The sequence below is a fragment of the Pristiophorus japonicus genome, chromosome 12 (genome assembly GCF_044704955.1).
Source record: "Pristiophorus japonicus isolate sPriJap1 chromosome 12, sPriJap1.hap1, whole genome shotgun sequence".
NCBI lineage: Eukaryota > Metazoa > Chordata > Chondrichthyes > Pristiophoridae > Pristiophorus > Pristiophorus japonicus.
Genome location: NC_091988.1, coordinates 125700487 through 125723439, shown reverse-complemented (window position 1 = coordinate 125723439; position 22953 = coordinate 125700487). Strand labels below are relative to the sequence as shown.

Here is a 22953-nt window from a genome sequence, read left to right as displayed (position 1 = left end):
ACCGTTCACACTATATCTGTCCCAATCAATATTAGGATTGTTGAAATCCCCTACTATTACTACCCTATGGATTTTGGACTACACAGCAATTTGTGTATATATTTGCTCCTCTATCTCCCTCCCACTGTTTGGGGGTCTATAATACACGCCCAGCAGTGTGATCGCCCCTTTTTTTATTTTTCAGTTCGACCCATATGGCCTCATTTGATGATCCCTCGAACATAACATCCCTCCTCACAGCTGTAATAATTTCTTTAATCAATACCGCTACCCCCCCCCCCCTTTTTACCCCCCTCTCTGTCCTGTCCAAAAATCCTGTAACCAGGAATATTGAGCTGCCAAACCTGCCCCTCTTTCACCCAAAGAAATGGCAGACCAATTCAACAAATACTTCAGTTCTGTCTTCACGAAGGAAGACACAAATAACCTTCCAAATGTACTAGGGGACAGTGGGTCTAGTGAGAAGGAGGAACTGAAGGATATCCGTATAAAGCGGGAAATTGTGTTAAGGAAATTGGTGGGATTGAAGGCCGATAAATCTCCGGGGCTGGATAGTCTGCATCCAAGAGTACTTAAGGAAGTGGCCCTAGAAATAGTGGATGCATTGGTGATCATTTTCCAACAGTCCATCGACTCTGGATCAGTTCCAATGGACTGGAAGGTAGCTAATGTAACACCACTTTTTAAAAAAGGAGGGAGAGAGAAAACAGGTAATTATAGACCGGTCAGCCTGACATCAGTAGTGGGGAAAATGTTGGAATCAATCATTAAGGATGAAATAGCATCGCATTTGGAAAGCAGTGACAGGATAGGTCCAAGTCAGCATGGATTTATGAAAGGGAAATCATGCTTGACGAATCTTCTGGAATTTTTTGAGGATGTAACTAGTGGAGTGGACAAGGGAGAACCAGTGGATGTGGTGTATTTGGACTTTCAAAAGGCTTTTGACAAGGTCCCGTACAAGAGATTGGTGTGCAAAATCAAAGCACATGGTATTGGGGTAATGTACTGACGTGGATAGAGAACTGGTTGGCAGACAGGAAGCAGAAAGTCGGGATAAACGGGTCCTTTTCAGAATGGCAGGCAGTGACTAGTGGAGTGCCGCAGGGCTCAGTGCTGGGACCCCAGTTCTTTACAATATACATGAACAATTTAGATAAAGGAATTGAGTGTAATATCTCCAGGTTTGCAGATGACACTAAACTGTGATGAGGACGCTAAGAGGCTGCAGGGTGACTTGGACAGGTTAGGTGAGTGGGCAAATGCATGGCAGATGCAGATAAATGTGAGGTTATCCATTTTGCGGGGAAAAACGCAAAGGCAGAATATTATCTGAATGGCGGCAGATTAGGAAAAGGGGAGATGCAACGAGACATGGTTCATCAGTCATTGAAAATTGGCATGCAGGTACAACAGGCAGTGAAGGCGGCAAATGGTATGTTGGCCTTCATAGCTAGGGGATTTGAGTATAGGAATAGGGAGGTCTTACTGCAGTTGTACATGGCCTTGGTCAGGCCTCACCTGGAATATTGTGTTCAGTTTTGGTCTCCTAATCTGAGGAAGGACGTTCTTGCTATTGAGGGAGTGCAGCGAAGGTTCACCAGACTGATTCCCGGGATGGCAGGACTGACAAATGCGGAGGGACTGGATCGACTGGGTCTGTATTCACTGGAGTTTAGAAGGATGAGAGGGGATCTCATAGAAACATATAATATTCTGACGGGACTGGACAGGTTAGATGCAGGAAGAATGTTCCCGATGTTGCGGAAGTCCAGAACCAGGGGACACAGTCTAAGGATAAGCCATTTAGGACTGAGATGAGGAGAAACCTCTTCACTCAGAGAGTTGTTAACCTGTGGAATTCCCTACCGCAGAAAGTTGTTGATGCCAATTCATTGAATATATTCAAGAGGAAGTTTGATATGGCCTTTATGGCTAAATGGATCAAGGGGTATGGAGAGAAAGCAGGAAAGGGGTACTGAGGGAATGATCAGCCATGATCATATTGAATGGTGGTGCAGACTCGAAGGGCCGAGTGGCCTACTCCTGCACCTATTTTCTATGTTTCTATGATTGAGGACCCCCAGGTGATAGACCTTTTCTGCAAGAAGAAACCGTGAATATACGAGTGTGTGAAGTCGGTACAAGTTAGTGTGGGAATATCAGATATTAGCCCAGCAACAGGCTGGCCTCATCTAAATGAGGAATGGGTGCTGTGCTTCCCCAGCAGGAGCACACAGCAGAAATCCTGGTACACACTGCCGTGAGTTCCTTGTCAACTGATCAGCAGTATGGACTGCATTGGTCCTTTCTGGTCTGTACAACCCTATATTCACAAAACCCTTCAATGAAAGCTAAAATTGGTGAGAAGAATGGCTACTGACGGTACAAAATAACTACTAGCAATTAGAACATGCTGGGATACAAAAATCATATTTCTTTTTAATAATGTAATGAATCGAATGCTGCAGTACAATCTTTTTGTAGAATATGAAATATTGAGTTGTCTCAAACATAAAGTTTGTCACATAAAGTTGCAGTCATGGACTAATCTACCAATGGGGCAGTAGTAAACACTTGACAATGCCCAGAAGAGGAACAAACTTTACACCACAGAAGCAAAATTGATGTCCTGGTAATATCTTAACGGGCATCACTTCCGCACAGGTAACTGTAATGTATTTGCTTCATGGGTTCATGGCTTAAGAATTCATAGCAACACATTGCTATTAATCACTAGTTGCTTTATTAGCAAAAGGTTTAACAATCACACTACGCATTACAGTTCATCCACCTGGCTCACAACCACCTGCCTCATCGTGGACCCCCTGAACCCAACTGGCTGGAGTTTTATTGAGTCTTGTGAACATCACGTGACTCAACAGCTCTCCAACAGCTGAGTGTCCCCTTATTAAATGGGCACTAGAACCGATAAATTAACAAATAAACCTTTTGAACATTGGAACGTTCAAATTTAAATTTGGTTGCCGGGGGTGAGGATGCACTCCAGTCCCTCCGGTGCCCACCTCTCACGGAAGGCCGCGTGCTCCATCTCCAGGGACACCCTGACGTGAACGTAGCCACAGAAGAGAGGCCGGCAGTCAGACTGAATGACCCCCTTGACAGTCCTCTGCCTGGACCTGTTAACAGCCACCATGGCCAGGCCCAGGAGCAGTCCTACGATGAGGCCCTCCGACCTGTCCGCTCCCCTCCACACCGGGTGCTCAAAAATCAGGAGTGTGGGACTGAAATGCAGCCAGAAATCGAGGAGCAGCCCCTTCAAATAATGGAAGAGGGGCTGCAACCTCACACACTGTATAAATATGGAACACGGACTCCCTCAACAGCTCTACAAACCTGTGAGCAATACTCACAGAGGCATACATTACAGTAACTAGCGAACAGAATTACCATATACACAGGAGATTAAGGAATATTGCACTAACATAGGTAGCTTTGCTTATTACAATACATAACCAGCTTACCTCATGTTTACCCAGAAATACTTCCAAACATGGGAATGTGGAAATACTGCATATGAAAAGAAAAAGAAATGTTCAAGTTAAAATTTACAGCAGCTTATCACTAAGTCCAGATTCCAATTTGTGGGAGCAGTAAGAATGATAGAATCTTACAGCACAGAAGGAAGTCCATCATGCCTGTCCCGGCTCTTTCAAAAAGCTGTCCTATTCGTCTTGCTTCCCACTCTTGCCACATAGCAATCTTTTCCCTTTTCAGGTATGGCCTAGTAATTGGGCTGTACCCGAAGTGGGGTGCCATCCAGGTGCCAGTGCACACTGTATGTCCCTAAACAAGCAGGCAGCAGGTCCTCGCAAATTAGTCAACCTGCCTCATTGAAATGTTACCGACAAGCTGCAGGGACAGCCAGAACTAGTTCACCGGTGGCAGAAACATAGAAAATAGGTGCAGGAGTAGGCCATTCGGCCCTTCGAGCCTGCACCACCATTCAATACGATCATGGCTGATCATGCAACTTCAGTACCCCATTCCTGCTTTCTCGCCATACTTCTTGATCCCTTTACCTGTAAGGGCCACATCTAACTCCCTTTTGAATATATCTAACAAACTGACCTCAACAACTTTCTGCGGTCGAGAATTCCACAGGTTAAAAATTCGCTGAGTGAAGAAGTTTCTCCTCATCTCGGTCCTAAATGGCTTACCCCTTATCCTTAGACTGTGACCCCTGGTTCTGGACTTCCCCAACATCAGGAACATTCTTTCTGCATCTAACCTGTCCAATCCCGTCAGAATTTTATATGTTTCTTTGAGATCCCCTCTCATTCTTCTAAATTCCAGTGAATATAAGCCTAGTCGATCCAGTCTTTCTTCAGGTGAGCGAGATCATCCGATAGTTTGAAGTGGGTATCCCTCGTCTCCTAGCAGCCACCCTTTAAGTCGGTTTGCAGGTCCGAAGACGTCAGGGCGCTTGGACTGCCGCTGGACAAAATCATCTTGGCAAGTCCCCGGGAATCTTGCACACACCTGTGTAAATATCTTTTTGTGGTTGCACACAAGCTGCACATTGATGGAGAGGAAGCCCTTGCAGTTGAGGAATACTCCTGGTTGATCTAGGGGCACATGTGTAGCCATTGTTAGCGCGTGGCCACCAGGTCTAGTAGACAGCAGGTCTTCTTCTAGCAGGCTGCAAATGTCTGCCACCACCTGAAGTGACAACCTGAGCCTCCTGAAAAACACTGCTGTTCAGACTAGTCAAGGAAACTCAGGCTCTGCTCTCTCTGCTGCAGCCCTCTCCAGCTACAGGTCTCTCAAGAGCAGGCCATATTGCTCCTTGTCCAAGGTCCAATCTAAGGCACCCATCGTGCTGTGATTCAGAAACGTAAACTCTCAGCAAAAGTACGGTGAACAAACCATTTCCCACTCGCAGATGTGAGTACGGAGTATTTATTGCAGTATTTCCATGAGATTGATTCAGCCCCCTCTGTGTTCTCACCTTGCTTTCACTGGCGAGTTGCAGGAAGCTTGGGAAACCCATGGATGCAGCGTTAAATTTGAAAGTGAGCTGAAATATCCAATCAAGCCACTAGCCTATGTTAATAGACAACACATCTTTCCCGAGGGGTTTGCTCGCAAGAAGCCCAACGTGCTCGAGTGAAATTCAGAGATTGAGCCGGCTTTGGGTTGAACCAACGTCCCAATCCACTGATATTTTTCACAGTTTTGACCCCCCCCAGCCGCAGCCCAACCCATCCAGGTTAAATCGCCTCCTAGTATGTGAGAAGGTGGAAAAGGTGAAGCAAATAACAGAGTGGCAAGGAGAGTAGGAAAACATTCAGGTGGCTTTGAAAGGATAAGGATAACTGAGGCAAAACTGAACAATGATACTCACTATTCCACAAACAGATGGTCGTGGGTTCAAGTCCCACTACAGAGACTTGGGCACATAATCCAGGCTGAAAGATTTTGGACTTATGGATTAGGACACTAAGGGAACTAAGTTTGGTTGGAACTATTAAATTGCCTGTTCAATGGCATGCTGGGATGGTCACATTTGAAAAAACGTATTCAGCAGACGGTGTAGAAGGTTAAAGATAAGAAAACTGCGAGGCCTTGAAAGTCTGTGAGAAACTGCTGTAAACATCAGGGCCAAGAGTTTCCTTTTTGGGCACAATCGGTGATCCGGCGCAAATTGAGATGAAAATTGCACTAATTTTAAGAATTGTTTAATTTGCTCAAGTTCCCATTGAAACTCATTTGCATATCGCTGAATGTAAAATCCTCCATGAACTAGCACAATCAGGCAGCGTTTTAGAATGTAATGTTTTTTAAAAATGTAAATATTCCTTGATTTATTTAAGAGTGGTACTGCTCTGAAATGCACAGGATAGCCCCATCACAAACAACTCATCCACCACCGCTGAGTAACCCAACTTTAAATAACTGAAAATGACATTTAAAATCTATACAGAACCATTTATTGTTTCATTGTTGTACAGTAGATAGTTTCTTAGTAAATTTAAAACTGAAAACTATGCTAGAAATTCCATTGAGCCCCGTTTTAACTTTTAAAATGTGAGAAAGTATCAACAGGCGATAATTCTTTTTTCATCCCGGGAACTTCACCTTTAGCACTAAATCAAGCGCTACCATTTCCATTAGGGCGCTAATGTGCAAGAGCAGGGCGGTGGTAGCAGAGTGCTGAAGAATGTTCAGTACAGTGCTGCCGGCATCAGAGGTTCCTTCCCTCGCTTAAAGGGAAGGGCCAATGATGGTTTGCAACATTGTGCTTCTGAGTTCTGTGGGGCCAGGGGACCTATGCGACTTCCATTACAGCCCCAATTACTCACAGAGAGTGGAAGGCTGAGGCATCGCGCAGCATTGAGGCTTTCAAAATTTACAGCAGGCTCCAGACTGGTGCGGAGAATAAAGTGTGGCCTACCTGACCATCACTGCCTTTAATTATAGCTCCCCAAGCAGCCAACCGAGGTGACAACGCCTCCTATTGCTGCAGTTCTTGATGCCCGGCGATGCAGCGGGGGGTGGGAGCGAATTTCACATCCGGAGCAGTAACGGGGCACTGCACACCTGATGACACCACGATCTACAGGGCGCTAGAAACCAAGGCGATAAGCGTTAGCGCCAGCGCAAATCCGTCAGGGAAGTTCGTGGGCATCGCTGAATTCGCCACACTCGGTCGTTAACCCCTTAGCGACCAGTTACCGCACTCCCCCGCGGGCGCTAACAGCAAGCGCAAAGCAGCCAAACTTTGCCCCCCATATATTTAAAAGCTTTTAAAACATGCCTAGTAGTGTCCTTGCACCTTAAAAAAAATAGCTTACAAGCCTCCTCGAAGGCCCACAAATGGGCACAAGTAAAGTAAACTCACAATGGTGATAAATTTGATCTGGGGGTGTGGCCAGTTTTCTGGGTGGGGCCAGCTTCTAATACGATGTTTCTTAAACTAGCGCAAAAGATCGTGGAAACTGGATGTAATTTGCTCTTAAAATTCCTCAATCTTTTGCGCTGGTTTGGCAGAATTGTTCTGCACCTAGTGCAAACTAGCGTAAACTGCTGCCCCACATGCTGAAGTTTCAACCTCTTTTAAACCATGGAAAAGAGAGAGTGAGGAAAAGTATCAAAGTGTGTTCTTGCCAGCAAGAATATTTATCCCTCAGTCGCCATCACTAAAACAGATTATCTGGTCATTATCATGTTGCTGTTTGTGGGAACTTGCTGTGCGCAAATTGGCTGCAGAGTTTCATACGTTACAACAGTCAAACAGTATTTAATTAGCTGTAAAATGTTTTGGGATGTCCCTAGATCGCAAAAGACACTACATAAATGCAATTTTTTTCTTCTCCCCCAGCCCCCAACCCCTCCATGATCTATTCTTGGCAGTCCTCCTCCGGTCAGGCAGAGTCAGCATGGATTTATGAAGTGGAAGTCATGTTTGACAAATTTGCTGGAGTTATTTGAGGATGTAACGAACAGGATGGATAAAGGGGAACCAGTGGATGTGGTGCATTTGGACTTCCAGAAGGCATTTGACAAGGTGCCACATAAAAGGTTACTGCACAAGATAAAAGTTCACAGAGTTGGGGGTAATATATTAGCATGGATAGAGGATTGGCTAACTAACAGAGAACAGAGAGTTGGGATAAATGGTTCATTCTCTGTTGGCAACCAGTAACTAGTGGGGTGCCGCAGGGATCAGTGCTGGGACCCCAACTATTTACAATCTATATTAACGACTTGGAAGAAGGGACTGAGTGTAACGTAGCCAAGTTTGCTGATGATACAAAGATGGGAGGAAAAGCAACGTGTGAGGAGGACACAAAAAATCTGCAAAAGGACATAGACAGGCTAAGTGAGTGGGCAAAAATTTGGCAGATGGAGTATAATGTTGGAAAGTGTGGGGTCATGCACTTTGGCAGAAAAAAATCAAAAGAGCAAGTTATTATTTTAATGGAGAAAGATTGCAAAGTGCCACAGTACAGCGGGACGTCGGGGTACTTGTGCATGAAACACAAAAGGATAGTATGCAGGTACAGCAAGTGACCAGGAAGGCCAGTGGTATACTGGCCTTTATTGCAAAGGGGATGGAGAATAAAAGCAGGGAAGTTTTACTACAGCTATATAAAGTATTGGTGAGGCCACACCTGCCTCAGTTTTGGTTTTCATATTTACGAAATACTTGCTTTGGAAGCAGTTCAGAGAACGTTCACTAGGTTGATTCCAGGGATTAGGGGGTTGACTTATGAGGAAAGGTTGAGTAGGTTGGGCCTCTACTCACTGGAATTGAGAAGATCTTATCGAAACATATAAGATTATGAGAGGGTTTGACAAGGTGGATGCAGAGAGGATGTTTCCACTGATGGGGGAGACTAGAACTAGTGGGCATGATCTTAGAATAAGGGGCCGCCCATTTAAAACTGAGATGAGGAGGAATTTCTTCTCGCAGAGGGTTGTAAATCTGTGGAATTCGCTGCCTCAGAGAGCTTTGGAAGCTGGGACATTGAATAAATTTAAGACAGAAATAGACAGTTTCTTAAACAATAAGGGGATAAGGGGTTATGGGGAGCAGGCAGGAAAGTGGAGCTGAGTCCATGATCAGATCAGCCATGATCTTATTGAATGGCGGAGCAGGCTCAAGGGACCATATAGCCTACTCCTGCTTTTTCTTATGTTCTTATTTATCTACATGCAGTCCCAAAGACATGAAGTCAGCTTCCTCGTACTCTGACGACATCTAGTCCTACCTCGCCACCACTTCTTAACCCTCCACAGATTGTCCAATATCCAATTTTGGAAGAGCCGTAATTTTCTGCAGCTAAACCCTGTGGTGACCGAAGCCATTGTCTTCAACCCCGCCACAAATTCCGTATTTGCGCAACCAATTCCATATTTCTCCCCGGTCACTGTCTCAGGCTGAACTAGACTGTTCGCAGTGTTGGTGTTCCATTCAACCCTATATCCTTTCTATCACCACATCTGACTACGTCCACCTCCATAACATTACCCATCTCCACCCGTGCCTCAACTCATCTGCTGATGGAACCCTCATCCATGCCTTTGTTAATTCTGGACTGGACTATTCCAATGATCACCTAGTCGGCCTTCCACCTATCACCCTCCATAAACATAAAATAAGCCAAGTTCAGATAATAATATAGAAATTAATCATATACCTGACATTAATCAAACAGGAATATTGAAAAATGAGGAAAACTGTGATAGGTTAAAAATAGTTAACATAGCTTGAAACTGTGAAAAAACACAGGGTGGGTGCTGTTAACCAAATCAGAGTTTGCTACACAAGTACACAATAACTTAGATTTAAATAGCTTCTTTAATGTAATATAATGTCCCAAGGCACATCACAGCATTATATTTTTTAAAAATGACACCAAGCCATATAAGGAAATATTAGGGCAGATGACCAAAAGCTTGGTCGAACAGGTAGGTTTTAAGGAGAGTGGTGAACCTGTGGAATTCTCTACCACAGAAAGTTGTTGAGGCCAATTCACTAAATATATTCAAAAAGGAGTTAGATGTAGTCCTTACTACTAGGGGGATCAAGGGGTATGGCGAGAAAGCAGGAATGGGGTACTGAAGTTGCATGTTCAGCCATGAACTCATTGAATGGCGGTGCAGGCTCGAAGGGCTGAATGGCCTACTCCTGCACCTATTTTCTATGTTTCTATGTTTTAAAGGAGAAAAGAGAGTGGAGAGGCGGAGAGATTTAGGGAGGAAATTCCAGAGCTTAGGACCGAGGCAGCTGAAGGTACAACCACCAATGTATTTAAAATCAACAACGTTCAAAAGGCCAGCATAGGTGGAGCGCAGAGGTCTAGAAGGTTTATAGGGCTGGAGGAGATTACTGAAATAAGGAGGGGCGAGGCCATGGAGGGATTTGAAAACAAGGATGAGAATTTTAAAATCAAGACGTTGCTTAACTGGGAGCCAATGTAGGTCAGCAAGTAGAGGGGTGATGGGTGCAAGGACTTGGTGCGAGTTAGCACATGGGCAGTAGAGTTTTGGATGACCTCAAATTTATGGAGGGTAGAACTAGGGAGGCTGGCCAGGAGCGCACTGGAATAGTCAATTCTAGAGGTGATGTGTGCATGGATGAGGGTTTCAGGATCAGATAAGTTGAGGTAAGGGCAGAGACAGGCGATATTACAACGGTGGAAATGGGCAGTCTTAGTGATATGAACGAATATGACACCAAGGTTGCGAAGAAACTTGGTCAGCCTTAAACAGTTGCTGGGGAGAGAGATTGAATCAGTGGATAGGGAATGGAGTTTGTGGCATGAATTGAAGACAAAGGTTTCGGTCTTCCCGATATTTAATTGAAAGAAATGTCTACTCATCCAGTGCTGGATGTCGAACAAGCAGTATAGAGTATCGAGATGGTGGAGGGTTTGAGAGAGGTGGAGGAGAGGTAGAGTTGGTTATCATCAGCATACATGTGAAAACTCAGGTTGTGTTGCCAGATGATGTCACCAATGGGCAGCATGTAGATGGGAAATAGGAGGGGGCCTATTTACACATGGCATACGGAATATAACAAGCAAATTCGAAGCACAGATTCAGCTCAAAGGGTTCAACACATTGGCCATTACAGAGACATGGCTATAATCTGGGCATGCATAGGACTTAAATATTCTGGACTATTAGGCCTTTCAAAAGGACAGGGATATAGGGAAAGGAGGATGAGTAGCAATATTGCTGAAGGACAACATTAAGTCTTTACATAGAGGGACTATCAGTGAGGGTGAGCAGGCAATGGAAACACTCTAGGTAGAATTAAGAAACAGCAGAGGATGCAAGACTCTGGTGGCAGTTATCTACAGACCTCCTGACAGCAGTGATGTAGCAGCAGGATCGATAAATATAGAGATCAGAGAAGCATGTAGCAAAAGCAAAGCAGTTATAATGGGATATTTTAATTTTCACATATACTGGGAGATTCAAAATAGGTCACGTTGTAAAGGCAATTAATTTTGGGAGTATGTCCAGGGGAGTTTTCTGAAACCCTGGGCTAAAATTTGGTCTGGGGCGGTGGTGCAAACCGAGCGGTATAGGACCAACCGCCTGTTATACACACTGCCTGCTATTCAGTTTAATTGCAGTCAATGGATCTGAATATCAGGCGCTGTGTATAACAGGTGCTGATTTGATACCACAAGATTTGTGACAACGAGACGAGTTTCTAAGCCATTTTGTTTTAGGACCAAGAGAACAAGCAATACTAGATTTAGTAATCAATAACGGGCCATAATTAATTAATAATCTGACAGGAAGGTAGAATCGTGATAAACTTAATATCAAACTCTAAGAAAGAAAAAAATCCCACACAAACCAAGGTTTTAAATTTAAATAAGGCTGACTGCAAAGCAATGACCTGAACATGTTAAACAGGGATGACCTGTTAAAGGTAAACCTACAGAAAAACTGTGCAAGTTATTCAGAGGCATTTAGTACAACACAAGATCAATACATACCCCATAAAAGAAAAAGTTTCACTTGTACAGTGAAAGTCAGAAGGCAGTCAATAAGGTTCCACACAAGAGATTATTAGCAAAAATGAGAGGGTATGGATTTGGAGGTAATCTTTTGACTTGGGCCTTTAGTTGTGTGGTAGGAGACAAAGATTGGGACTAAAGAGTAGGTACTGTGATTGGTGGGATGTGACAGGTGATATTCCCAGGGAACTCTTTGTGGGTCTCAACTTTTCATCATATTTATTATTGACGAGGATGAAGCAATAGAGAGCTGCATATCAATGTTTGCTGACAATACTTAGCTAGGAGAGACGGGACCAAAATTCAGGGTCCGGATAAGGCTGCGTTACAGTCCATTGGCTGCCACGATCCAAATTCACCTCGGGGATTTTTCGGGCAGTCTCCACTTCCGCTCCGCTGCTGCCGACCACCCCAAGCGCGTCATCAAAGCGCGCACCGCCGCTCTCCCCCTCCATCCCACCCCACACGATATTTACCTGAAAAAAATCGACGTTCCACCACGCAGTGCACCCGACAGCTTTTTCCATCAGCGCAGCTGGTTTCTTGTGTGAGAGCCACGGCAGCGCGGCGGCCCTTTAAGGGCCAGAGCGCACTGCCGCGGCCGGATTGTTTTTTTTTTTGCCGGCCAACTTCCTGATCGGCCGGACAATTATGGCCCCAGGTTTGGCCGGGCTGCCATATCACTGGCCCTACCGAAACACTCCCTGGTGGCCCAGTGGCCGAACCTAATTGAGGGGAGAGACATGGTGACGCACACGCGCACTGACATCACCACCACTCCGCTGTTGAGTGACAGTGGCAGAGACTCCGTCCCGTCCCCACTTCCAATCCTCACCAGCATTTAATGCCGCACTTCCGCCCCCATTATGACCGGCTTCCTGTCCGATCCGAAAAAAACGGCAAAGAGGAGAAAATTGATCGAGAACCCACCTCATTGCAACCAACGGTAAAAAAATCAAAACAAAGGGAAGTGCGCCAGCTTTCTGGCAGGCCTGAGTTCAGGGCTCTGAGGGTGGGGTGAGTTCATGGCTCTGAGGGTGGGGTGAGTTCAGGGCTCTGAGCGTCAGATGAGTTCAGGGCTCTGAGGGTGGGGTGAGTTCAGGGCTCTGAGGGTGGGGTGAGTTCAGGGCTCTGAGGGTGGGGTGAGTTCAGGGCTCTGAGGGTGGGGTGAGTTCAGGGCTCTGAAGAGCCTGAGTTCCGGGAGAGAAAAGGCGTAGCGCTGATCTCTTTCTTCGATAAAACTAAGAGTTGTCGAGATGAGCAGCCATGACTCAACGGAGGAGGAGCGTCCAGTGTGCACGCGCAGCAGCTCCCCCACAAGCTAGCAATGATTTGACGGGTTTTAGAAAAGTGCTTCACGATGCCAGAGCAGGAGAGAGCCACAGACAGACGTTAGGCCGGTTTCAATACACAGAAGAGATCTGCAGCCTACTTCCAGGCGGCAGTAACTCTGTGGGAGCTTTCCTCAGGCTCCCCCTCGCAACACTCAGACAAATGTGCAGTACGAGCCGTATTTTGCCCACAAAGTTGTATCGGATGGTGGAGAAGTCGGGCTAGATGTCATCAGCGCACGCAGAAACTGACTTCATGTCTTTGTATAATGTCATCATGGGACAACAGGTAATGGGGAAGAGGAGGAGCCATTGTTGCGGGGGGGGGGTGGTGGTGAGAAAAAAGATAGACTTGCATTTATATAGTGCCTACTGTGACCTCAGGATGTCCCAAATTACTTTATAGCGAATGAAGTAGTTTTTTAAACTGTAGTCACTGTCGTCATGTAGGAAACGCAGCTGCCAATTTGCGCACAGAAAAATCCCACAAACAGCAACTTGGCAATGACCAGATTATCTGTTTTAATGATGTTGGTTGAGGGATAAATATTGGCCAGAACACTTGGGATAACTCTCCTGCTCTTCTTCAAAGTAGTACCGTGGGATATTTTACGTCCGCCTAAGATGGCAGACGGTGCCTCAGATTAACCTCTCATCCGAAAGACGGCACCTCCGACATTGCAACACTCCTTCAGTATTGCACTGACATGTCAGTCTTGATTATGTGCTCAAGTCTTTGGAGGGGGGCAGAAATGCTGGGATAAATTTTTTTTTAAAGAAAATCATTGTAATTAATAAAATGTATAATTGTTCCAGTTTGGTCTGGTCCATTTTTGGGTCGATACCAATTATTATCAAAAGCTATTGCAAAACTGGGAACTTGTGCTGTAATGAAGATCACTGCGAATATGGTGTTCAGTGGCTGGCAAACTTAGAGTGGACATGTCCTTGTCAGACACACCAGTACCCACTGCTGGTGCTGTGTGTACACAATTTGGTTCCAGTACTGTACTAACAGTACATACACATTTTTCATTTATCAAAACTCACACAAAGAATCTAAATACAAAATATATTTCACCTCGTCTTTTCTCCAAGCAGTAAATTCACATGGTTCAGGAATCTTCTACAGTCCTAGAAATAACAGTAAGTATGAAAATGTTGTCTCTTCCTCTTTCAAAAAGTCACATTTCCCTTAAGGAAAGTTTGGATTGAGTTGAATGGCCTTGTCTCACCCCAAACTTTCTGCTGGTCATAAAATATTTTACATGAGCACCATACAATTTAAAAAATGTTCATGCAACCAATCAGGAAAACTATTAGAAACTTGCAAAGTGAAATTAACATACAGTTTAAAAATTATCCTATCTTTTTGACTTTTTTGTAATGTAGAAATAGATTAGTAAATGAGTTATTGCTGTCAAAAACATTTCAACCCAATTGTACAATAAAATAAGGGCTATTACCTAGTAAGGCGAGAGTAAAGATGTAGTGAAATCAACATGCACACCATTTAAGATAATCCTATTTGTCTCAGTAACATCAACTCAATAATACTCCCTTTAAAAAAAATTCAAAGCAAAGATGTCAAATTTTCCAATTTTTATTTTATTGCTGAGAATAGTTTGTTCTGTAAATGAATGTAAAGCCAGCTTTTGAATAAGGCTAGAGATCTGTCAATGAGTAATGTCCCATCATAGGTCCCATGATTTTACAACCTACCATGAAGAAAGTGATTTTTCACACATACAGCTTTATTTTCAAAACCCCGCCACATTTGACGGAATCAAGAGGAAGAGGACATTGCCGCCCTCGGAGTCAGGGCGTGACTGTAGCAAGTTTGAAGTTAGCTCACAAATGTGCTCAGCGTTAGGACTGACATGTTAGCTGATTTCCCAGTGCTGATCCTGATGGCCAACTCTTGCCCGTACGGAGGTGTTTCTCGGATCTAAAACAATCCTTTAGAAAAGGACAGTGTAATACAAGCAGTTCACGTTCTCCAGCACTCAAAGAAATTAGCTGAGGGAAGTTGGAGCTCTGTCAGAGGCAGCATCTGTAAGTCACACCCAAGCTGTCAAGGTTAGTTAATCATTACAGGCAGTCCCTCGAAATCGAGGAAGACTTGCTTCCAATCTAAAAGTGAGTTCTCAGGTGACTGAACAGTCCAATGCAGGAATTACAGTCTCTGTCACAGGTGGGACAGACAGTGGTTGAAGGAAAGGGTGGGTGGGGAGTCTGGTTTGCCGCACGCTTGTTCCGCTGCCTGTGCTTGATTTCTGCATGCTCTTGGCGACGAGACTCGAGGTGCTCAGCGCCCTCCCGGATGCTCTTCCTCCATTTAAGCGATGTTTGGCCAGGGACTCCCAGGTGTCGGTGGGGATGTTGCATTTTAACAAGGAGGCTTTGAGGGTGTCCTTGAAACGTTTCCTTTGCCCACCTGGGACTCGCTTGCCATGTAGGAGTTCCGAATAGAGCGCTTGCTTTGGGAGTCTTGTATCCTGCATGTGGACAATGTGGCCCGCCCAACGGATCTGGTCAAGTGTGGTCAGTGCTTCGATGCTGGGGATGTTGGCCCGATCGAGAACACTTACGTTGGTCTGTCTGTCCTCCCAGGGGCTTTGCAGGATCTTGCGGAGACATCCTTGGTGGTATTTCTCCAGCAATTGGAGGTGTCTAGTGTATATGGTTCACATTCTGAGCCATATAGGAGGGCGGGTATCACTACAGCCCTGCAGACCATAAGCTCGGTGCCAGATTTGAGGGCCTGATCTTCGAACACTCTCTTCCTCAGGTGACCGAAGGCTGCGCTGGTGCACTGGAGGCGGTGTTGAACCTCGTCATCAATGTCTGCCCTTGCTGATAATAGGCTCCCGTGTTATGGAAAGTGGTCCATGTTGTCCAGGGCCGCGCCATGGATCTTGACTGGGGGGGCAATGCTGTGTAACGGGGGCAGGTTGGTGGAAGACCTTTGTCTTAAGGATGTTTATGTAAGGCCAATGCTTTCGTATGCCTCGTGAAGATGTTGACGATGACTTGGAGTTCAGCCTCTGAATGTGCGCAGACAAAAGAGTCGTCCGCATACTGTAGTTCGACGTCCGCATACTGTAGTTAAACTGAGGGGTTGAAAGGGGATTTTCCCAACACAACACAAAAGTGCCCTGTGATTAAAAACAAGGAAACTGGGGACTCTGCCAAAGCTCACTAAATTCAGGTACAATGCCAAAGGACTGGAAAGCATTATTCAAAAAGGGAGGAAGGGACAATAAAGTAGCTAAAAGAAAATTAATCTAATATTTTTCAGGAATCTTTTATCAGGGACAGAGTAAGAGTGCACTTGGAAAATTGTACGGTGATCAGCGAGACGCAACACTTTGTGGAAGCTAGACCATGGGTTTAATTATAGCCCAGATGGGTGTGTGTGGAGAGGGGACCGAGACAGGCAGTGAGGGAGGGCTGGCGGATTGCAAGTATTGGGCTGGCCGGCCCAGCGCACCGGTGCCAGGTGCCCCCTCACCTGCCCATCTTTCTACACGGTTTCTGGCAGCAATACTGAGCTAGCATATTTAAAGATTGAAGATACCTCTCAAAGGAAGATTGCATTCACTGAATTTCACCCCTGTTTCCATTTTAATGATCTTTGCGCCACCTGCTGGAGATGGCTGGAAGGAGGGAAAAGGTTGCCCATGGTTTTCTGCTGCCCCCCGGAGGTGTTGCTGGTAGTGTCATGATCCATAAAGTGGGACGAGGATGCTCAACAGCCTTTCAAAGAACGTCTCACTAGAGGTGGCAGAGGAACGGAGTTACACGTGCCTCACCCCAAGGATCTGGATGCAGAGCTGCACGAGATTCAATGACCTCACACAATCAGAAAAGGTATACAATCTCTTCCTTTCCCCATACATCTCCGGCTTTGCACCTGCTCACAGTTCCTCTCCTCTATCCTCCACCAATCAGACCAATTGCCACCCCTCTATTCCCTCAGCACCAATCACAAGGGCACTCTGTACCACCTCTTATGCTCACACTCAACACCTGCTTGCCAGGTAAATAAATGGGGAGGACTACCCAAAATCTTGGCCCTTACCCAGGTGGAGCAGGAGGCTCTAGAAATAAGTGACACAGGAAAATCTCACAGCATTAGAGATAGCGAGACTGGCGACTTGTCTGAGTAGTATGACTGCTCATTGCCTCTGCCCCTTCATGCAATGGCACCTTTATCCAACTTCAGAATCTCAACCAGCATGCTCAAGTCTTATGTGTGACACTTCATGCCAACTCATGTCCCTTTCCTCTAGGTCCTTCTCAGCTACAAGAACCTCCTCAAGAATCTCCTGAAGAGGACACCATAGAGTAGGACACCCTCCTAAGGGAGCACCATCATGCACTCCATGTCTCCCAAGAATTAGCGCAGAGATTGGAGCCCTGGGTGAAATGGATAGCAAGTTAGAGAGTCTTTCGCCTGTTGAAACACACAACACAAGAGAATAGGAGCAGGTACTGGTCGCAGTGACAGCTCAGGAGACAACTCGCCGAAGGGCAGTGCCCTTTCCCACCTCTGCTGAGCAGGACAGAAACGGACCTCTGGTGCTCAGCCATGCCAAGAAAATGCTCGAAGGACATGAGCAATTATACAATGTATTGGAAGAACTGCCAAAGACTTTGTGCACTATGTCTGATAGTATGGAGGAGTCCGCATCCTGCATATGTAGAGTTTTATCGCACGGCGTTTCCACCCTGCAATCTATCTTGGGTGTGTGGCCACCTCCAGGAACCCTGCAGCCAGGGCTTCACAGTAGAGTCTATTTCAGTCGAACATTTGCAGCTTTGATAAAAGTTTAAGATAGTTGTCATTCAGACTCTGGGCTCGTATGTCTGCTCCACCTTGAAGAGACTGGTGTGCCAGATAAGAAAGGGCTTTTGTAATGTCACTCATTTCCTGCAGCCTACTATCCCTGAGATCAGTAGCAGTGATGAGTTGAAGAGATAGGAGAGTGATGGTGGCGCTACACAACAGGCGGGAATTGTCCTCGCTCAGGATTTACACAGGTCTGCGCCCTCGATACCCCCTCAACCAATTTGAAAAAGGCACTATGAGTTGACACATAAGAACATAAGAAAGAGGAACAAGAGTAGACCATAAGGTCCCTCGAGCCTGCTCCGCCATTCAATACGATCATGGCTGATCTGATCATGGACTCAGCTCCACTTCCCCGCCCACTCCCCATAACCCCTTATCCGCTTATCGTTTAAGAAACTGTCTATTTCTGTCTTAAATTTATTCAATGTCCCGGCTTCCACAGCTCTCTGAGGCAGGGAATTCCACAGATTTACAACCCTCAGCGAATACATTTCTCATCTGTTTTAAATGGGCGGCCCCTTATTCTAAGATCGTGCCATCTAGTTCTAATCTTCCCCATCAGTGGAAACATCCTCTCTGCATCCACATGTCAAGCCCCCTCATAATCTTATACGTTTCGATAAGATCACCTCTCATTCTTCTCAATTCCAGTGAATAGAGGCCCAACCTACTCAATCTTTCCTCATAAGTCAACCCTTCATCCCGGAATTAACCTACTGAACCTTCTGTGAACTGCCTCCAAAGCAAATATTTCCTTTCATAAATATGGAAACCAAAACTGCATGCAGTATTCCAGGTGTGTCCTCGCCAATACTTTATATGGCTGTAGTAAGATTTCCCTGCTTTTATATTCCATCCCTTTTGCAATAAAGGCCAAGATACCATTGGCCTTCCTGATCACTTGCTTTACCTGCATACTAACCTTTTGTGTCTCATGCACAAGTACCCCCAGAATAATAACTTGCTCTTTGATTTTTTTCTGCCAAAGTGCATAATCTCACACTTTCCAACATTATACTCCATCTGCCAAATTTTTGCCCACTCACTTAGCTTGTCTATGCCCCTTTGCAGATTTTTCGTGACCTCCTCACACATTGCTTTTCCTCCCATCTTTATATCGTCAGCAAACTTGGCTACGTTACACTCAGTCCCTTCTTCCAAGTCGTTAATATAGATTGTAAATAATTGGGCTCGTGATTAATGATTTGAAGCAATTGATTTGTATTTCATTGCACATTAAAACCTTCAGTACTTTTCTTACTGTTGTCTGTTCTGTCATTTTAGCGCAGTTTGAGTCTGTGATTTCAGTCAGTCATTGATCCCAAAGTTGCCTAAATGGTTTCTGTTATGTATGCACACCTTGTATTCTACTGCCACCAGAGGCCGCATCTGTTGGAGTCCCAAGGGATCCCAGCATCCCTTGGGAGCACTGCATTTAAGCAGGCCTCCCATGCTGTGCCAGCACTCTGGAGTCAGAATAAAGAGACTAAGGTCACACTTACTCAGGTCTACAGTACTCAGTCACATTGCTTTATTTGAGACGTAACAACTGCCGACGAGTAATAGATAACGAACCATCACGTGAAAATGCAGAGAACTGTTGGTATCCTGGAGAAATTCTCAGACAGTGATGATTGGGAAGCCAACGTGGAGCGACTCGACCAATACGTCGTGTGCAACAAGCTGGAAGGGAATGAGAACGCTGCCAAATGAAGGGCGATCCTCCTCACCATCTGCGGAGCAACAACCTATGGCCTCATGAAGAATCTTCTTGCTCCGGTGAAACCAACACCCAAATCGTATGAAGAACTGTATACGCTGGTCCGGTAGCACCTAAATCCGAAGGAGAGCATTCCGATGGCAAGGTATCGATTTTATACATGTCAACGGTCTGAAGGCCAGGAATTGGCAAGCTACATTGCCGAACTAAGGTGCCTTTGCAGGACATTGCGAATTCGGTGGATTCCTGGAGCAAATGCTAAGAGAATTTTTTTTGCTTGGCATTGGCCATGAGGTTATCCTTCGCAAACTATTGACCGTTGAAACACTGAACCTGAGCAAAGCCATAGCAATAGCCCAGGCATTTATGTTCACCAGCGATAACACCAAACAAATTTCGCAGCATAAAGATGCATCGGCAAGTACAGCACACAAAGTAACGTCGTTTTCAGGCAGGAATGCATATGGCAGAACGTACACGCCTGCAGCTGTATGACCTCAGATGACTGAGAGTCCACCATCAAGTGCGAATGCGAGGCAATTAACACCTTATTGGCGCTGCGGAGGTGATCATCGAGCCCATCAATGCCACTTCAAACATTATGCGTGCAAAGGCTGTAGAACAATGGGACACCTCCAGCGAATGTGCAGATGAGCTGCAAACCACCACGTTGCAGAGGAAGACCGATCCATGGCGGATCAAACTGAACTAGAGACTCGAACCGAGGAGGTAGAAGTGTACGGGGTATACACCTTCACCACGAAATGTCCACCGACCATGTTAAAAATTGAACTGAACGGAATTCCAGTATCCATGGAATTGGACACGGGTGCGAGTCAGTCTATCATGAGCAAAAAGGCCTTCGAGAGGCTGTGGTGCAACAAGGCACGAAGACACAAGCCGAGCCCTATTCATACCAAGCTGAGAACTTACACTAAAGAGCTGATCCCTGTAATTGGCAGTGCAGCAATAAAAGTCTCCTATGATGGAGCGCTGCACGAACTACCACTATGGATTGTACCAGGAGATGGCCCAACTCTCTTCAGCAGAAGTTGGCTAGGAAAAATCCGCTAGAACTGGGATGACATCCGAGCGTTTTCGTCCGTCGACGACGCCTCATGTGCCCAGATTTTGAGCAAGTTCCCGTCGTTGTTTGAGCCAGGTATCGGAAATTTCTCTGGGGCAAAGGTGCAGATCTACTTGGTTCCCGATACACAACCCATCCACCACAAGGCACGTGCGGTGCCAAACATGATGCGAGAGAAAGTGGAGATCGAGCTGGACATGCTGCAATGAGAGGGCATCATCACGCCGGTTGAGTTCAGCGAGTGGGCCAGTCCGATTGTTCCGGTTCTCAAAGGCGATGGCACGGTCAGAATTTGTGGGGACTATAAAGTAACGATTAACCGTATTTCGCTGCAGGACCAGTACCCGCTCCTCAAGGCAGACGACCTATTTGCTACGCTGGCAGAAGGGAAGATGTTCACCAAGTTGGACCTGAGCTCGGCCTACATGACGCAGGCCTCACCTGCATCAACACGCACAAAGGTCTGTTCATCTACAATAGATGCCCGTTTGGGATTCGATCGGCTGCGGCTATTTTTCAAAGGAACATGGAAAGTCTGCTAAAGTCGGTTCCGCGCACCGTGGTTTCCAGGACGACATATTGATCACAGATCGGGACTCCATCGAACACTTGCAGAACCTGGAAGAGGTTCTAAGTCGGTTAGATCGTGTGAGACTTAGCTTGAAAGGCTTGAAGTGTGTTTTGATGGTTCCAGAGGGCGAGTTCTTAGGGAGAAGAATCACGGCAGACGGCATCAGACCTACCGACGCCAAGACGGAGGCCACAGAACATGACAGAGCTGCGGTCGTTCCTGAAACTCTTCAATTATTTTGATAATTTCCTACCCGGGTTAAGCACCTTGCTAGAACCTCTACGCAACGGAGATGACTGGGTATGGGAGAAATCACAAAAGACTGGTTTTGGGAAAGCCAGAAATCTGTTATGTTCCAGTAAACTGCTTGTTCTGTATGACCCATGTAAACGTTTATTGCTAGCTTGCGATGCGTCTTCTTCGGGGTCGGGTTTGTGTTTCAACAAGCAAACGAATCGAGAACATTGCAACCGGTCGCTTATGCGTCCAGGAGTTTGTCCAAGGCTGAAAGGGCCAACAGTATGATTGAAAAAGAAGCTCTGGCATGCGTTTACAGGGTGAAACAAATGCACCTGTATCTGTTTGGGCTTAAGTTCGAGTTAGAAATTGACCATAAGCCGCTCATATCGCTATTCTCAGAGAGCAAAGTTATTAATACCAATGCATCTGCTTGCATCCAAAGATGTGCGCTCACGCTGTCTGCATATAACTATGTAATTCGCCACAGGCCAGGCATAGAGAACTGCGCTGATGCTCTCAGTCGGCTACCATTGCCCACCACCGGGGTGGAAATGGCACACAGCCTGCAGATTTGCTCTTGGTGATGGATGCATTTGAAAATGACCTGTTACGGCCCGCCAGATCAGGACCTGGACCAGCCAGGATCGTTTACTGTCCCTTGTAAAAAACTGTGTCCTCCATGGGAGCTGGTCCAGCGTCCCATCGGAGGTGCAGGAAGAGATCAAGCCGTTCCAGCGACACAAGACAAAATGTCCATACAGGTGGACTGTCTTTTGTGGTGTAATCGCGTGGTTTTGCCTAAGAAAGGCAGGGAAATGTTCATACTGACCTACATAGTACCCACCCAAGCATAGTAATGATGAAAGCTATTGCCAGATCCCATGTGTGGTGGTCCGGCATCGACTCAGATTTGGAGTCTTGCATGCGCCAATGCAACACTTGCTCTCAACTGAGCAATGCACCCAGGGAGGCACCACTAAGTTTGTGGTCATGGCCCTCCAAACCGTGGTCTAGGATCCACGTTGACTTCGCTGGCCCGTTTCTAGGCAAAATGTTTTTGGTTGTTGTGGATGCTTATTCAAAATTAATTGAGTGTGTAATAATGTCTGTAAACACGTCCACTGTCACCATCGAAAGCCTATGAGCTGTGTTTGCCATGCACGGCCTGCCTGATGTCCTTGTCAGCGACAATAGGCTGTGCTTCACCAGCGCTGAATTCAAGGAATTCATGACTCGCAATGGGATCAAGCACGTCACATCTGCCCCGTTCAAGCCCGCATCTAACGGCCAGGCAGAACGGGCAGTCCAAACCATCAAGCAAAGATTAAAACGTGTGTCGGAAGGCTCCCTGCAGACCTGCCTGTCCCGGGTACTGCTCAGAACCGCACAAGACCCCACTCGTGATATTGAAGTCAATGACCCTGTATTGTTACTCAACTATGGACATGGTTCCAAATGGCTTGCTGGCACTATAGTAGCCAAAGAAGGGAGTAGGGTGTTTGAGGTCAAACTTGCAAATGGACTAACTTACAGAAAGCATTTGGACCAAACCAAACTGCGATTCACAGACAACCACGAGCAACCTGAAGAGGACACCACCAACTTTAACCCTCCGATACACACACAAGTGGCAACCGAC

The 22953-nt window shown here is 46.0% G+C and overlaps 1 protein-coding gene across 1 annotated transcript in view; it reads right to left on the bottom strand.

Moving 5' to 3' along the window:
* sycp2 (synaptonemal complex protein 2) overlaps nt 1-22953 on the bottom strand; it is a 1164109-nt gene that overhangs the window by 913230 nt on the left and 227926 nt on the right. Inside the window, exons 10-11 of the mRNA XM_070894856.1 lie at nt 13920-13972; nt 3486-3531 (exon numbers count right to left, since the gene is read on the bottom strand). Coding sequence (XP_070750957.1) covers nt 3486-3531; nt 13920-13972 — 99 coding nt within the window. The remainder of the gene's footprint in view (nt 1-3485; nt 3532-13919; nt 13973-22953) is intronic.